The 18,521-nt window shown below is 40.5% G+C and overlaps 1 protein-coding gene across 8 annotated transcripts in view; it reads left to right on the forward strand.

The window, feature by feature from the left end:
• Window positions 1-18,521, forward strand: part of KIAA0232 (KIAA0232 ortholog) — a 58,574-nt gene that overhangs the window by 33,512 nt on the left and 6,541 nt on the right. For 6 of the 8 annotated variants that reach the window (XM_089516319.1, XM_089516316.1, XM_089516321.1 and 3 more), the window contains 5 exons: window positions 3,048-3,185; window positions 8,186-8,252; window positions 11,688-11,772; window positions 12,085-15,358; window positions 17,547-17,655. In XM_089516319.1, the coding sequence (XP_089372445.1) occupies window positions 3,048-3,185; window positions 8,186-8,252; window positions 11,688-11,772; window positions 12,085-15,358; window positions 17,547-17,655 (3,673 nt within the window). Of the gene's footprint in view, window positions 1-3,047; window positions 3,186-5,710; window positions 6,188-8,185; window positions 8,253-11,687; window positions 11,773-12,084; window positions 15,359-17,546; window positions 17,656-18,521 lie in introns of all 8 variants that reach the window. The other 2 variants (XM_089516324.1, XM_089516320.1) reach the window with 2 other exon arrangements.

Raw genomic sequence — 18,521 nt, forward strand, 5'->3', positions numbered from 1 at the left:
GAGGCGATGCTTGGTAGGGTTTTTTGTCTTGGGAAATGAATGAATCTTTCTCAGGGTTGGCAGCAGAATTCTATCCGATACCCCGACTTCAAGGTGTCTGTCACCCACTGGTCTTTGGTGGACTATTCCCAAATCGCAACAAAGTCCCTCAGTCTGCCCCCCACTGGAGGCACCCCATCATGACTGCTGTTGTTTGTGGGCTCCTCTTCCAGCTCTGGACTGCCCTCTCTGCTGGAAGGAGGAACGGGACTGTCTAGGCTGGTTTCTGGACTCACCCCAGCACTGACCAAGGGTCTGGAGTCCCTGGCCTGGAAGGGAGTGGAGGAGGTGGAGGAGGAGATGGGTTTGGAAGAATGAAAGGGCTGGTGCCCAGACCTAGACTTATTCTTATCATCTCCTTTACGCCCCCCCCCCCCCCCGGTAAGGATTTTTTTCTTTCCCTGTCATCGATAAGGACCTGGTCAAGTGACTCACCGAACAATTTGGTCCCTAGAAAGAGGGTGAAGGCCAGATTGTGTTTGGATTTGCAATTGATGTTCTAATTTTTTAACCACAACTGGCGCCGCACGGTGAATGCTGCCGCCTGGTCCCTGGCGCAGAACTGGACTACATCCAAGGTCCCATCGGTTCTGTATGCCAAGGCCAAAACTATCTTGTTAAGGCTCTCTCTTAGGTGGGGATTCTGAAGAGGAACCTCATGCAGAAGCTCCCTCATCCACTGAAGGGAAGCCTTGGACACTATGGACGCTGCTGCTGCTGCAGCCCTGAAAGCCACTGATATAGACTCATGGGACCTCTTGAGGGCCGCTTTGGCCTCTTTGTCCTCCAGGATTTTGAGTGTGTCCTCCCCATCTTTACAGAAGACCGCGGAGGACACCAGAACGGATACCAGGGCATCGACCATCGGAACCTGTAGCCTCTGCATTACAGAAGAAGGAAAGTTATAAAGCTTTTTAACTGAGTTGTGGCAGGCACCTGAGGAGGCTGGCCTGGTCCACTCACCCATAATGACTTCCATGAGGTTAGCTGGGCAACCCCGTTAGTTCCCCGTTTGGGTCTTTTAGGAGTATGGGCCTGAGCTGACTCACCCTCCGAGTCAGATAGGGAGACCTCGTCATCCCTGGGGCACCTGGAAGAGGCGGCCCCCGTCTGCAGCCTGGCCACTGCGGAGGGCTCTGCAGTATCACGGCTGTGTTGGGGTGCAACCAGAAGGAGGTCCGTATATCCGCCCCCAAGATGGCTGCCCCCATGGACCTCACCAAGATGACAGCCGCCGGGCGCATGGCCAAGATGGCGGCCCCCATCCCAGCCTTCAAGATGGCCACCGCCATTGAGCAGTGTGCATGCCCCGATTCCAGGGCAGAGCCCTCCCTGGCTGCGCCGGAAAGCTGGGCTCGCTCCGCGGGTGGGAGGGGGCACTGCTAAGTATGGCTGAAGGGCCCAAGCGCCTCCAGGCCTGGCAAGCCAGGCCTGGGCATCCCCCAGGCCAGCAGGGGGTAAGAAGAAGGAAAAATCGAAGGGAGAGCCCATTCCTGGGTCCTTGCATGCACAGGCACTCTCCTCAGCAGGCCAGGCGGAGGGCCTGGGCTTGGTCAGCTTCTCGGAGGGGAAACCACTGCTCTGGCAAAGCCCTAGAATCTCCCTCTAACGGCAACTCTCTCTGTTGTGTTGGTGATTCCTGAGCCTGGGAAGCCTGAGCTAGGGAAAGCTCTTCACCCGTGCTCTTGGAATCCTCCGCCATAGCCAGCACCAAGAGGGGAGGAAAGGCAGGAAGGGAGAGAAGAGGAAAGGGCCTAGGGAAAAAACTCTCAGACCACTTTGACCAAAAAAAAAAAAAAATAAAAAAAAAAATGCTGGCTCGAAGAGACACATCCTGCAAGGAGCGTAGGCAGGAACAAGACTGAGGCCCAGGGGGCTAGCTCCTCTCTATATAGGGGCCAGTCTTTTGTTTCAATTGTCCCTGCCTATAGGAACAAAATGGGGTCTTGGTAACCCAGAGTACAGAGTGGTAGGGCCCTGTCTGCTGGGAAACCTTATTTTTCTGGAAAAATTGAAAAACACAGAATGCGGAATAAAGAATAATTATCATCATAGATCATCATAGAGAATGTGGAATATTTTCTACCAGAACAATGAATAAAATATTTGGGCCAAAGTGTTCAAATATAAATTGCCATCAAATCATTTCTCTAAACCATGTAGCAGGCAAACTTCTGTGTGAGGCTGTGTGGAACATTACTACCCAAAGCAGTGGTATGTAGAGCAGTAGGGGTGCAAAAGCTATCATCTGCTGGTCTGTGATGCATTTCCAGGAAAGAAAATTGTATTCAGTGCTTCTCAGACTATCTGAGCATATATTGTATCCAATGGGCACAAATATGGCACTGGTCCCTGACAGAGTTGTTGGAGACCTAAGTGGCCTCCATGGCAAAATGAGCCTTTAACTCTTCTTGTACATTTGCCAACTAGTATTTTTTTGTAGCAGGTACAACTCCAGTTCTGCTCAGGTTATGAAATAACCTCAGCACTGTGATCATATCTTTGATGGTCCTCTGGTGCTACGGCTGTCATACGTGCATCAAGTAGTGGTCATGCAAAGGGCCTTCTTGGTCATGATATCCCAGTTGTGGAATGCTTTTTTCTTCTTCCAGTAAGTCTTTCCTGGAAGGATCTATTTGATGGTTACTGACATTAAGGAATGATCTCTTTGTAGGGATTTTAACAGTATCGTGAATTTTTAAATGTTGTTCTACCTTCTCCTGTTTCAGGTTCTGCTACTTTTGTGTATTTTTTTAAAATCATTTTTGTTGTTATTCTAAAGTTGCCCTGTCTATGGAAAACTTCTTTCAAGGATGAGATCTAAAATGCCTATAATAAAACCAGTAGTCAGGAGTATAATAGATTTGTAAAGTGCATGTGTAGAATTTGCTTTTACGTGATTCTTCCTCTTATAGTATTTAAACATTCCATTAAAAAATCATAGGCAGACTGTGAGTATTGTACAGGAAAAATATTGATTTTTTACTCTTCTTCTTTATTTAATTTAGGAGAATGACATCTTTCTGGGCTGGGAAAAAGGAACGTACAAGAAATGGGGGAAAAGTAAGAAAAAATGCTCTGATCTAACACTAGAAGAAATGAAAAAACAGGCTGCTGTTCAGTGTCTTCGTTCTGCTTCAGATGAAGTAAGTATTAGTACGATTTAACTGTGTTTGATATTTTGTTTTTTTCTTCCAGTAAGTCTTTTTTGTAAATCATGATTTTACATTTGTTTAAGATCTCAGTAATAGTAAGCATCTCATCTTCAAAATAATATAGTTTACATTGAAATATGAGTATGGTACAAACCACAAAACCCAAACCTAGCAATCACTCAACATACATTAGTGATCCTTCATAAAGCATGAGTGATCTTCTGCAAAACATGCATAGAAAGGAGCACAAGTGAAACTGTGGGCTTACAAGCTTCCCTGTTAGTGTTATGGCTGGGAAGAAGGATGAAGCAAAATTAAATTTTATATGACTTGTTAACTTGGTTTTTGAGCACAAATTGTAGATGTGATAGAATGTAGTTTGTATTTGTTCTGGATAGGTAATAACACCTAGTTATTAAATGTAGGAATTAGCAAATCAGCACCTGGAGATGCCATTCTGTACTTCAAAAAGATCAAACTTTGAATTGTACTTGTTTAGTATAACTTTCAGCCATGCCAAATCAATGTGTTCAGTTATCAAATGATATCTATTTATGAGTTTACAGAATAAACAACATGGACATTTATTTTCCTGCCTTGTAATTTTTTCTTCTTCCAGAAAGTGACATTGAGTCATTAAAGGATACTTATTTTAAGTTTTCTGTCATAGGTAGAAAATGAAACAGCAATGCATTTATTTCACAAGTGCTACTGTATTTGCTAGGGAAATTGAATTTTCTTTTTTAAACATTATTTGGGCTTTGCAACTATTGGTATTGTATTATGTGCCAGCATGATGTAGTGGGTTGAGCATTTGACTGTGACTCTAGAGATTAGGGTTCAGTTCCCCACTTGGCCATGGAAACACACTGGGTGACCATGGGTGAGATATACACCCTCAATCCCAGAAAGCCTTCTGATATGACCACTTTAGGATTGCCATAAATTGAAAGGATTTGAAGGCACACAACAACAACATGGAGTGAAAACATGTGATTGCAAATCTACATGCTTTAAGTGTGTTCACAATAAGTTGATTTTCAGGTTTGTTCAGAAAAAAATGGGAAATTGTTTTCTATTTAAAACAGTTTAAAATCAATATTTAAAAGCAAACTTTGTTGTGCACTGTATCTATTATTTCCAAACAAATAACATTATGTAGCAGTACATCAGTTTGCAGAGTGCTGAAAAGGAAGAACACAGGGCAGTTACAAAAAGGACACAATATAGGATTCAAGCAAAATAGAAGCAGTACATATGCTAAAAAACAAAAAGAATGTCCAAAGCTGCAGTACACATATGACAGGAACATTGGATGTGAGAAGTGTGAATTGGGGAAGTTAGACAGAGGAAAATAAGAAATAGATCATATAAACATTGCAGTACTTGGGGTGAGTAAGGTAAATGGGATAGGAATGGACATTTTGAGTCAGATAATTACCGTTACTTACTCAGGAAATGAAAAATTTAGAAGAAATAGGATAGAATTAATGGCGAGGAGAGATGTAGTAAAATCAGTCAAAGGATATAATGCAAAGTTGGTTTAAATTATGTCAATAAAACTTCAGTGAAAACTCATCAATATTATCACAATCCAAGTCTATGTGTCAACCACAGAGGCAGAGGAAGGAGAAATTGAAAGATTCTGTGATGGAATCCGGGAAGAAATTGATAAGACACCAAAACAGAATTTCTTGCTAAGCATAGGCATTTGGAATGCAAAAGTAGGAAGCAGAGAAGAATCAAAGAATGGCCTTGGATCAAGAAATGAAAGAGAGCAACAGATATAAGTTTCATGAGGCCAACAATCTATTTATTGAAATAAGTTCTTCTTTTATATATATATATATATTTATTAGTTTTACAAAAAACAGTTCTTGACATATTGTTACATAGTAAATGATATCACAATGTTACATAGTATCCTTTTAATTATTTCACCTTAAACAATATTTACTGTTAACTTCCTGTCTTTATAAGTCTTCTTTATGTTTCTAACATTCTTCTATATGCATTCTTGCTTAGACTCATATACAATCCATACAAACAAAAATAAAACCCTTTATAATTCCAATTGGTTAAATTAATGTTGCATAGGATTTTGAATATTCTCCCAACATATTGTAATCTTTATAACCTTGTTTAAAAAACAGGAACGCTTTTTCCTTTACTGGTCGTAAATATTTCCTTTTCAATTCTGCATGTATCTATACATTAACATCTATTTACATCTATTTACTTTAGCCATTCGACCAGTCTATCCTCCAATCCCCATCTTTTTTGCAAAAACAACATTAATTTCCCCCATTCCATTTGCATTTTTTCTTTTTTTACCTCCTCAAGCCTATATGAGATCAAATCTAATTGCTTAATATCATTTAGTTTTGTCAACCATTCCTCAATTTGTATTTCCTCAGTATCCTTCCAATGTCTAGCAATAATTAATCTTGCTAACGTTATCATGTATAAAATTATTTTCCAATACTTTCTTTCATCTTCCCTTTTCATAAAAAAAGTCATCATAGAGCCGAAGAGGAGACAGTATACATGGGCATCACTTAGATGGCCAATACAAAAACCAGATAGACTACATAACTGCAGCAAAAACAAGACCAGGCACAAACTGCGGCACTGACCATGAACTACTAATATAAAAAATTAGAATAAAGCTAAAGAACACTAAACCAACCGACATGTTGAAGTATGACCTGGAGAACATCCCATTAGAATTTAAAGATCATGTTAAAAACTTATTTGCACTATTATAGTCAAGGAAGAATTGAGAAATTGCTATCAGTAGCCAAAATGAAAGAGAAGAATGGATGAATGAGGAAATGCTTTAAGTAGTAAAGGATAGACAAGAAGCAAAAGAAAAGGGAGAGAGAAATAGAGGCGGAACCATGAATACAACTGTTCAGTGATTAGTGCACAAGGATAAAGAGCAAAGATGTAGGCGCTCTATAATCAGCAGAGGAACATAATATATGACCAAGGTAAAATAAAAAAGATGAGGGTAATAATACATAGAATAGATATGTAAAAGAGATCAATGGATGAATGATAGATGGAAAGAAGAATCAGTTGAAGATGTATCCCAAATTTTGGAAAATGAAGTAAAAACGACATTCAGAGCAATTGGAAAGAATAAATCAACAGAAATGGAAGACATACCAAGAGAACTGCTGTAGTCTACAGAGACAGAACCGACTTTAGTTCTAACTAAAAACAGCCAACAAATATGATAAACAAAAACCATGACCCACAGATTGGAAAACATTCCAATTCCCAAAAAAGGAGACACAAAAGACTGCAATAACTACAGTCATGCTTGAGCACACAGGGAAATTCCAAAAGAAAATCAGCATGTGTTTTATAGAGTATAGCAAAGCCTTTGATTGCATAGATTATGAAAAGCTATGGATTGCCTTTAAAGAATTGGGTGTGCCACTACATTTGATTATCTTGATGCATAACCTGTACTCAAGATAGAAGCTACTGTTAAACAGAATATAGAGAAATAGAATGGTTCCTCATCAGAAATGGGGTCAGGCTAGGCTGCATACTATCACCCTGTTTGTTCATCTTGTATGAAAAAAATGTCATATGCAGAGCAGGTTTGACTCAGAGGAAGGAGTGAAGATAGGAAAAAAGACTATCATCAGTCTAAGATATGCAGATGACACCATACTATTAACAGAAAATACAGTAGAGTCTCTGTTAACCGACCTTTGGTTAGCCGACATTCTGGATTATCCAATGTCCCATGCTTCTGTGTGAGAAGAAGCATGGGATGTCGGATTGTTGACAAAAGTCCCTCGCCTCCCCTCCTCCCTCCCTCCCTCCCTCCCTCCCTCCTTCCTTCCTTCCTTCCTCCCTTCCTTCCTTCCTTCCTTCCTCCCTCGTTCCCTACTTACCTTCTGTGCTTGGGTCAGGCCTCTCCTCGGCGGTTTTGTTTTCCACAGACTCCCTTCGACCTGAGGAAAATGAAGCTGCTGAGGAGAGGCCTGGGGCTGTCCTCCGCAACTGCCGAGTCCTCTCCTTCCCTGCCTCTTTTCCTTTTCCCTTAAAGGGCTCCAAAGAACCCTTTGGGGGAAAAGTGAGGTCTGGTAAGAGGAGGTGGGTGCCCAGGCCTCTCCTTCCCTGCCTCCCTTCCCTTCCCCTCAAAGGGCTCCAAAGAGCCCTTTGGGGAAGAGGGGAGGTCCGGGAACAGGAGGACCAGGCACATGCCCGGGCCTCTCTTTCCCTGCCTTCCTTCCCTTCCCCTCAAAGGACTCCAAAGAGCCCTTTGGGGAAAAGGGGAGGTCCAGGAAGAGGAGGACCGGGCGCGTGCCCAGGCCTCTTAGTCTCTGCCTCCCTTTTCTCTTCCCTAAAGGACTTTAGGGAGCCCGTTGAGGGAGAGGAAAGGTCTGGGACGAAGAGGACTGGGCCCATGCCAAGGCCTCTTCCTCCCGGCTTGCCTTTCTTCACCCCGAAAGGACTCCTGAGAGTCCTTTTGGGGTGAAGAAAGGCCCAGGAAGGAGAGGGCGGGCAGACGCCACCTCTCCGGGGAGCTTTGCTGGTCCTGAGGCATCTTTCCAGGGACACCTCAAGTCTGGTAAACCTTATCAGAAAGGAGAAGGGCTCACAGACCGACTCCTCTTCCTCCATCTAGGAGGACACCTCAGGTCTGGCAAACCTCCTCAGAGAGGAGAAGGGGTCACGGGCCAACTCCTCCCTGCCGTGCTTTGCTTTCTCTTCTTGCCTTTCCCTCAAAGGGCTCCAAAGAGCCCTTTGGGAGAAAGGGAAGATCCCCCCCCCCCCAGAAGCTGCTGCAGAGGAAGCAGGAGGTAAGCAGGGAAGGCGGGAGGGAAGGGAGGAAGGAAGTTAGTGCATTGGATAATTTTGGCACTTCTTAGCTGTTATAAGAATTTCTGAGAGACATTTGAATCTCTTTGAACACTTAAAACACATAAATCAGTGCTAAGGTGTAATTAGGTTTTGTTCTTCTATAGAGCTCTGGGATTGAAACTCTAGTGGAGGAGCTCTGCTGCAGGTTGAAAGACCTCCAAAGTGAACAAGGTGAGAATGTCCTTTTAAATAATGAGTTTACAAGATCATGTGTGTTTGGAGCATATTAAGATGACACCATATGTTAGTTTTATTGATGGCAGAAAGTTATAATTTGTAATTGGTTGACTGGGCAAACCCAAAGGGTGCTCAGCAATGGCTCCTTTTCATCCTGGAGAGAAGTGACCAGTGGGGTCCCACAGGGCTCTGTCCTGGGCCCATTGCTATTCAACATCTTTTTCAATGACTTGGATGACAGAATTGGGGGCATACTTATGCAGATGACACCAAATTAGGGGGAGTAGCTAATACCCCAGAGGACAGGACCAAAATTCAAAATGACCTGAATAGACTAGAAAGCTGGCCTAAGCTAACAAAATGAAATTCACCATGGAGAAATGTAAGGTACTGCACTTAAGGTGGAAAAATGAAATGCACAGATATAGGATGGGGGACATCTGGCTGAATGAAACTACGTGTGAAAGGGATCTGGGAGTCCAAGTAGACCACAAGTTAAACATGAGTCAACAGTGCGATGCGGCAGCTAACAAAACCAATGCAATTTTAGGCTGCATCAATAGAAATATAGTGTCTAGCTCAAGGGAAGTAATAGTACTACTCTGTTCTGCTTTGTTCAGTCCCATCTGGAGTATTGTGTCCAGTTCTGGGCACCACAATTCAAAAAGGACATTGAGAAACTGGAGCGTGTCCAAAGGAGGGCAACTAAAACGGTGAAGGGTCTGGAAACCATGTCCTATGAGGACCGACTTAGGGAGCTGGGGATGTTTAGCCTGGAGAAAAGAAGGTTAAGAATTGATATGATAGCCCTGTTTAAATACTTGAAGGGATGTCATATTGAGGAGGGAGCAAGCTTGTTTTCTGCTGCTCCAGAGAGTAGGACCCGGAACAATGGATGCAAGCTCCAAGAAAAGAGATTCCACCTCAACATTAGGAGGAACTTCCTGACAGTAAGGGCTGTCCGACAGTGGAACACACTCCCTCGGAGTGTAGTGGAATCTCCCTCCTTGGAGGTCTTTAAACAGAGGCTGGATGGCCATCTGTCGGGGATGCTTTGATTTAGATTTCCTGCATAGCAGGGGGTTGGACTGGATGGCCCTTGCGGTCTCTTCCAACTCTAGGATTCTATGAATAAGACTTCATCCTTACAAAATATGAAGTAAACCTGTATGAGGATTGTACCATTTCAGATTGGCAGCTGGAGTTTATGTGATATAATTCTTGCACCTGCTCACTCCACTCCCAGAGCTTGACAAGTTATCTTTTGGACTACAGCTGCATATGCTGGCTGGGGAATTCCAGGTGTTCCAATCCAAACGTAACTTTTCCAAGCTGTACCAAACATGTATGTTGAAGCTGAGCTTTCTCCTTGACATCTAGTGTTCTCTACAGAGGAATTGTTTTCACATGCAAAACTTTCACTTGTGGCTTTATCCAGAGTCTAGAATGATATACAGTGGACCCGTGTTATCCGCTGGGGTTTGGTTCCAAGATCTCCCGCGAATAACGAAATCTGTGTATGTTCAAGTACCATTAAATGCAATGGCATAGCAAAATGGTGTCCCCTGCATAAAATGGAAAAATCATAGTTTGATACTTGAAATTTATACCTTTAAAAAAAATATTTTCAAGCCATGGATGCTTGAATCCATGTATTAAAAAATCTGTGGATAAGGAGGGCCAACTGTACAGTCATCCCTCCATATTCATGAGGGTTAGGGGCAAAGGACCCCTGCAAATATGGAAAAATTGCAAATAACTCCTCCCCCCATGAGAGGGCCTGTACGGGTCCCCTCTGGACCCCTGATCAGGTGATCTAGGCATGGGAGGGGTGGTGAAAGACCCCCTCGTGTCCCCTCCGACCCCCTACCATGCTTGGATTGGGTGATCAAGGCATGGAAAGGGTCCAGAGCTCTCTCCTGACCCCTCTGATGCTTGGATCAAATGTTCCGGGCATGGAGGGTCAGGAAAGGCCTCATGAATAACCAGATTTGCACATTCAAATTTTGCAAATTAGGAGGGAGGACTGTATTCCATTTCATTGCCTCTTTGTGAGAACTAGGCCTGAATTCTTTCAGGACTGTAGTCACACATTTTTGTGTTAATGTGTCACACAGTGAGGTGCTTGGTATCCACTGGTGTTTGGTTCCATGACTCCCAGTCCATGGATGCCAGAGTCCCATTATATACAACAGTGTCATAAAATGATATCTCTTATATAAAATAGCAAAATCAAGGTTTGTGTTTTGGAATTTTAAAAAAATATTTCCAAGCCATGGAAGGTTGCGTCATTGTGTGCAGAATCTGGGTATTTCAAAGTAACCTTGAGAATCCTTAGCACATTACAAAAAACAATGTATATCCATATGGGAAGAGTCTAACTGGTGGTAAAGCAGTTGAATTCTTAGTGTTTGTTTGTTTATATATGTTGCCTTCTCTCTGGAGGGACCCAAGGCGGCTCACAGATAAAACATTTAAAATCTCAATAAAATTCAAAGCAATTAAAACATCTACATCCAGTATAAAATCACATAAAATATACAGAAGTTAAAAATAAACTAAAAACCCACCTACCATCAAAAATTAGCCCTGTTATGCATTATATAAAAAATGCCTGCCTGTATAAAAGTGTTTTTACTTGCTGGCAAAAGGCCAGGAGGGAAGGGGCTAGTAGAGGTTGCTAAAGTCTGACAGATAATATTTTGAAAAAAGGTTTGTCTAGAAACTAAGAAGTTAAGTCTATTTTAATCCAGGTTAGTGACCTGTATGTCTCTTTCAGAAACAATTCTGGTGTGAAATCTGGATTTGACTAAGTATAAATTTAATTCCAGAATTGCTTGGCATTGAGGTGATTTAAATTATGAGTGTCTTGCTTAGAAATGCAGAGTCGTGAGGAAAAAAATGGCAATTTTTTCCCCAGGAGCTTTATTTTTCTGGAAAAATTGGGAAAAAATGGATAATGGAATATTTGCTTTTAGAATGTTGAATAAAATATTTGAGACAAGGTGTTCCTATATTTATACCTCATGTATTATTTCTGTAACCTATGTAGCAGGTATACCTTTTAAGTCAGAAAGTGTACAGCAGCGTGAACTACAGACTATGGCAGGTTTCCAGGAAATAAAAAATGTTGCATCCAGTGGGTGCAGATATGGTATTGCTCCCTGACAAATGAGTAAAAAAGCCAGAAATTTTACATCTCAACATTGCAATAAAAATAACAAATAGTGGTAGCAGTGTGTTGGATCCAGAATAAGTTAGTCATGCTAAACTATGTGTGTATTTAAATCATTACTACAAAAACAACCCAATAAATTGTGTGATTACATTATTTTAAATATAATTATTTAATATTGATTATGCTTTCCTTTCCAATAGTTTTAAAATAACAAAGACCACATTTTCAGGTTGACTGTATTGTTTTTACAGCAGGGGAGAAGATTCACAAAAAGTTCGAGGGCTCTTTGGCTCCTGAAGTAGATTTATCTCCTGCATCGAAAGATCAAGTGGAAATGTATGTCTCCCTTTAAAGAATTAATTCTTCTGTCTATATAGATTTAATTGCAAGAGTTATTTGGAATTGGCACGTGCTTCAGAGACACAAATTCCTTTTTCAGAAGTAAGCTGAGTAAAATAGTAGTGATTTGTATGAAGAGTTGTTGGCTTTCAGATAATATGCCCATTGACATTCATAGATGTTTATAGCAAAAATGTAAATGCCTAGTGAAGATTAGAATATTTCTCTATTTTAGAAGCATGTATAGTTAAATGTTGCCCTTGTTTTCATGACTATATCCTTTAATACCAAATGTTCTCCTTTTCTCAGGTATTATGAAGCATTTCCACCTCTTTCCAAGAAACCAGTTTGCTTGCAAGAAATTATGACTGTTTGGAATAAATCCAAAATTTGTTCTTACTCCAGTTCCTCCTCATCTTCTACTGTCCCAGCAACTAGCACAGATACATCATCTCCAAAGGACTGCATTAGTGAAACTGAAGTATCCAAAGAACGAAATAGTAACAGAGTTCCTGCCACTGTACGTGAGAGAGCCACACAGAAGAAAGATAAAGATGAAAAAGAGAACAAGTTTGGGAACAGCAGTATTGAAGAGAAACCTGCTTCATATAAAAAGCAAGTCCGACACAAATTTGAGGGAAAGATTCGTCCCCGATCTTGGTCTTCTGGCTCCAGTGAAGAAGGTTCTAATTCTAGTGGTAATCAAAGTGAATTAAAAGCAGCTACAAAATGTGTGAAAGTAAGGCATAAAACAAGGGAGGTGCGTAGCAAAAAAGGACGAAATGGACAAAGCAGGCATTTAGCAAAATCTGGTGAGAATGCTGAAAGAAAAATTTATGGTAGCAGCAGCAGCAGTAATGGATCCATCAAACAATTGTGTAAAAGGGGCAAACGGCCATTAAAAGAAATAAGAAGAAAAGAAGCAGGCAACTATGAGAGAAAAGAGCTATATTATGATAGCAGAAATGAAAAGGAATATAAGGAAGAGCCTTTATGGTATACTGAGCCAATTACAGAGTATTTTGTTCCCCTGAGTAGAAAAAGTAAGCTTGAGACAACATACCGCAACAGGCAAGAAGCATGTGACACAACATCAGAGGCTGTAGAAGAATTAAGTGAATCTGTGCAAGGTCTTTGCATTAGCAACAATAATATTAATAAAACATACCTCGCAGCAGGTACTTTCATCGATGGCCGTTTTGTGGAAATGCCTGCAGTTCTAAATGAGGATATTGGCCTCACTAGGACCTCAATGTGTTCTCAACCAGAGGACGATATACACTCAGATGGTGTTCATCTTTCAGAACTAACACACTTCTATGAAGTGGATATTGACCAATCCATGTTGGATTCTGGTGCCTCAGGCAAGATGCAAGGAGAGAGTCGGATTTTGAATATGATTCGGCAGAAAAGTAAAGAGGGGGCAGACTTTGAGGCAGAATGTTGCATAGTGTTTGATGGAATGGAGTTGCAAGGGGAAAGTGCAATATGGGCAGATTCAGCCACCTCTGGCGCTGAAGGGTGGTTTTTGCAAGATCTTAGTAATTTAGCTCAATTTTGGGAGTGCTGTTCATCTTCTAGCTCTGGTGATGCAGATGGGGAAAGCTTTGGGGGAGATTCTCCTATTAGATTTTCCCCTACCTTAGACAGCACAATGCTTAATTCACACATGCTTGCAGGCAATCAAGAGCTGTTTTCAGATACTAATGAAGGGTCTGGTTTAAATTCTTTTTCAGTGTTTGAAGTGCAATGCAGTAATTCTTCTGTCTTACCATTTCCTTTTGAAAAACTCAGCTTGGGAAATGAAAATACAGATTCCAGTAGCAATGTTGGTATGTTTGGGAAAACACAGTCTAGATTGTTAATATGGACCAAAAATAGTGCCTTTGATGAAAATGAACACTGTTCTAATCTGTCAACAAGAACTTGTAGTCCATGGTCTTATTCTGAAGAAACACGTTCAGACAATGAGACTTTAAATATTCCCTTTGAAGAATCCCCCCAGTTTAACTCTGATGATATTAATTATGTAGTTCCCAGAGCATCTTCAAGTTATATAGATGAAGAAATAGATTTTTTGCAGGAGGAAACCTGCCAGGAACAGACTAGTTCCTTAGGAGAGATGCCTACCTTAATTTTTACAAAGAAATCTAAACTAGAATCTGTCTGTGGTATTCAGCTGGAACAAAAAGCTGAAGATAAAGAGTATGAAACAACACAGGTCTGTAGTGACAGCAGTCCACATGAAGATGACTATGGCTCAGGGGTTATTAAAGACATCTGGACAAATATGACAGATGGGAATTCTACAGCAATTGTAGAAATAGATGGAATAGAAGAGGAGCTATTTTCAGCTGATGTAAATCATTACTGCTGCTGCTTAAATGAAGCAAAGTTAGAAATTCTTCAGGATCCTAAGAAAGCAGTGCAAAGATCAGAATATCATCTTTGGGAAGGTCAGAGAGAGAATTTGGAGAAAAGAGCTTTTGCATCAAACAATTTATCGAAAGTGGATTGCGGAGATTATACTACACCTTCCAAACCATGGAATATTAACCAAGATAAAGAAAATTCTTTTATTCTTGGGGGAGTGTATGGGGAGCTCAAAACATTTAACAGTGATGGAGAATGGGCAGTGGTGCCACCCAGTCACCCCAAAGGAAACTTATTACAGTGTGCAGCTTCTGATGTAGTTACAATAGCTGGTACAGATGTCTTCATGACACCAGGAAACAGCATTGCCCCTGGTCACAGACAGTTATGGAGACCCTTCGTATCATTTGAGCAGAGTGAGCAGTTGAAGTGTAGTGATCATGGATTAAATCGGGGCTTTTCATTTATCTTCCATGAAGACTTGTTAGAAGCTTGTGGTAATTTTCAAGGTGAAGAGTCTGCTCTTGAATATTCATTCTCTTCCTTTGACTTGAATAATCCATTTTCACAAGTTCTTCATGTAGAATGTACATTTGAACCCGAAGGAATTACATCCTTCAGCCCTTGCTTTAAACCCAAATCTATCCTTTGCTCTGATTCTGACAGAGAAGTTTTTCGTCCTAGAATATGTGGCGCTGGGAGGACACAGTACAGAGCCATACGGATTTCTCCCAGGACTCACTTTCGCCCCATTTCTGCATCTGAACTTTCTCCATGTGGTGGAAGCGAGTCTGACTTTGAATCAGAAAAAGATGAAGGGAGTATTCCTGCCCCTTCTCAAGCTGAAGTGTTTGATGATCCACAAGCAGATCTCAAGCCACTGGAAGAGGATGCAGAAAAAGATGGTCATTATTATGGCAAATCAGAACTAGAGTCTGGAAAGTTCCTTCCTAGATTAAAAAAATGTGGAATGGAAAAGAGTGCACAGACATCTCTGGATTCCCAGGAAGAATCATCTGGAATATTGTCATTAGAAAATGAGAATTCTTGTTCACACTGCAGTATGAAAGACCTGCAAGATGTGATGGCTGTAGAAAATTCGGAAACTAGTTGCAATGTTGTGGAACCACAAGAAGAGGAAGACAAGTCTTGCAGTTGTAAAGATAATTCATATGAAGATAATCCTGTTCCTTCAGCACAGCTAAAAGAGGTATGCTGTTAAGAGAGGCATATTGTATAAGCACTTTTTTATTTGTCATTCAGAGATACAAAGTGGCTCACTAAGATGAAGTGTAATTTAATCAACTTGTGATGTTCTTACAAGCCATGTTGGGCAGAAATCCAAGTTATTATTATTATTATTATTATTATTATTATTATTATTAACCTTTATTTATAAAGCGCTGTAAATTTACACAGCGCTGTACATACAGTCTTTTTAATGTTAAGAGTATAATGTCATGATTAAGAGAATTTTCATTTATTGAAACCCAGTGGTAATCAGTGAAATGCTAATAGAAAATATACTAGAACATGGTGTGGATTAATTCTTACCTTTCGTTGCTATACCTTCCCCCTTCACTTTTTGAAAAACCTAGATAAATGCAAGAGTACACACACCAATGTGTGTAAGTGTTGTTAGAATGTTCTGAGTTAAGTAATCCCAAATAAATGTCTGGATAATATAGGCTTAATGGAATACACTTGGCTCTCCTTATCTACGGATTTTTAATACACGGATTCAAGCATCCACGGTTTGAAAATATCCCCAAAAAGTATAAATTCCAAGTATCAAATCTTGATTTTCCCATTTTATATAGGGGACACCATTTTGATATGCCATTGTATTTAATGGGACTTGAGCATCCACAGATTTTTAAAGAGTAGAAAAAAGTTAACTGTTCCATTTTAAAATCTTCTAGCACTATACCCTACAAGGTAAAGGAAGGGCCTTCTTCAACTTGCATTGCAGAATTCCAAGCTTATGAAGGGTAAAAGATAATGTTTGAAATGAAATGGTCCTTTGTATCAGTATGAGGTAACAAATTTGCAGAACAGAAAATGGTAAAGCAGCTTCATATGTGATTTTCCCACCCTCACCCTCCTAAAATAAGCTTTATGAGACTGGGAATCAGTTCTTTTGTCTGTGCTCAACTGGCAAGTACCTTCTTCTGATTTAATCTACCCCACCGTGTCCTAATATCTTGAGATGCTGTTTCTTGAGTCTCTTCTAGTTAATTTCACACCCTTTGCAAAAGTTGCCTGGGGAGGAGAACAGGATAAAGGATGAAAGGTGGTACAATCCTAAAATATCTCTGTGTCAAGATGGGCAAAAGTGCTATAATGTTGGTTAGGTCAGGGTCATGCACTGCCATGCCAGAAGAAGGACCTTCAATGGTGTGGTGAAACAGGCAAAAATGTACTTGGGAGATGAGAAATCTGTTAAAGTCTATATCCCACTTACAAAGTTCACTTAGTGGCTCTTGGCCAGCCATAATCTCTCAGCCTTACTTGCCTAATAGGGTGGGCAGGTGGATAACTGGTAGGCATGCCCTGTACCTTCTGCCAGCTGTATGGGTTGACAAGACAGATAGTCCAAGCCTCTTTTCTTGCGTTTCCTCTCAACTTTGTTTTCCTCTGCTCTTGTTCTCCTAATCTGTCACTTGACTCTAATTTCTTCTAGCTTCCAGAATGTCTTATTTTTTTTCTAGTTATAAAAGTTCAGTTTAGTAATTTTGCTTAGCCTTGTTCTCTCAAGTAAAACAAACAGGGATAAAGCTGGGCATTTTCCTGTATTATAATAATAATATGTTTTATTTATAGACCGCTATTCCGCAATGATCATAGCGGTGTACAATAAAAAAAATTGTTCAATTGTATGGGAGAGTGATAGCGGTTTTTTTTAAAAAAAAAAATTAAGCATTTCCTATCAGATGCCTGTAAAGTTCAGTACAGTAAAATGTAAAATAAACATTAGGTATCAGTTTTTCAATAAAAGGAGGAAGAAAAGTGTGGTCTCATGTGCAATTGCAAAAATTCCTGTCTTTACCGGGGGGGGGGGGGGGGAATCATAACTAGTATTAAGTTTCATATGCTGAATTGTTAAAAACATACCCTGTATCTACAATCCTGTGCTGTATGTTTTACCCAAGAATTGGCTTTATTTTTGAGTAAACATCATAACACATTTTAGTAGGATCAGCTGATAGATAGATAGATGATAGATAGAGATATAGATGATATAGATATAGATATAGATAGATATAGCCACTCATTGGAATAGCTTAGTAACTTTTCTATTGCATCAAAAGTCATTTGGCTGCAGCTTGTTCTATAACCATAAGTATATGTACTGTGGTGGTATCTTTTAAACTAAAATACAGCTATTCTCAAAACAGTTTCCAGTATTGAATAATGACCTCCAGAAAATAAGCTACAATCAAGCAAAACAGTGCTGGTGGGAGAAAGCTCTTTATACACCACTCTTTCCTGCATCTCAGTATGAAGGTAACAGCACGTTTAATTTCTTTATAATAGAATATAAATATATGTTGAATGCAGATTATGATGGTCCTTGAAAATTGTAGCTATGTCTCATCTTTTTTCTGTTCTTTCTGATCAGTATAGTAACGTGGTTAAATCCTCCATATTTTGCAGGGTAATACATGTATACCAGCTGGTTACATAAATAGTATGGTATGCTATTATTTGACTTATAATCATCCAAATCTGATTTTGGCTATAAATTTATAATCTGTGTAATCACCACCCCCTCTAATAGTAAGCTGAGGTGGTGACTGTTAACTCAAATAGAACCAAAGTAGGGCTACTGAGAAACAAGAGTGAGATAATGGGAGTTCTTGAGGTTTGCAGATAGGGATTGGGTTTTGGGTAAGTACAGTGTGCTCTTGCTATCAGCAGGGGATCCATTCCGGATAGTAAAAAAACGCAAGACCTTCATTTTTTTGTGGGTTTTTCGGGCTATGTGGCCATGTTCTAGAAGAATTTCTTCCTGACATTTTGCCAGCATCTGTGGCTGGCATCTTGGAAGCCTGAAAAACCCACAAAAAACTATGGATGCCAGCCATGAAAGCCTTCGACTTCACTCAGGACCTTAAGTCCCCTTCTTCTCAACAGGTGCATGTCCATTCAGAAAATGAGGGCTTGCCATCTGCGGAAGCCCTTGCACCTTCACATGGAAAGACTATTGTATAATTATTGCACCACTATTAAGTACCATCATAGCACCATCAGGATAAGGGGAAGAAATGGCCAGTATTGAGAGTGTAAAAGGGGGGCTTAAATGAACACCTGTTCTATTACTCCTTATACCTGTAACACTGAACATTTGGCAGACCTGTTGAAAAGGTGAC

This window comes from Sceloporus occidentalis, unplaced genomic scaffold, assembly GCF_023333645.1.
Source record: "Sceloporus occidentalis isolate IW3139 unplaced genomic scaffold, rSceOcc1.0.p SCAF_3, whole genome shotgun sequence".
Taxonomy (NCBI): domain Eukaryota; kingdom Metazoa; phylum Chordata; class Lepidosauria; order Squamata; family Phrynosomatidae; genus Sceloporus; species Sceloporus occidentalis.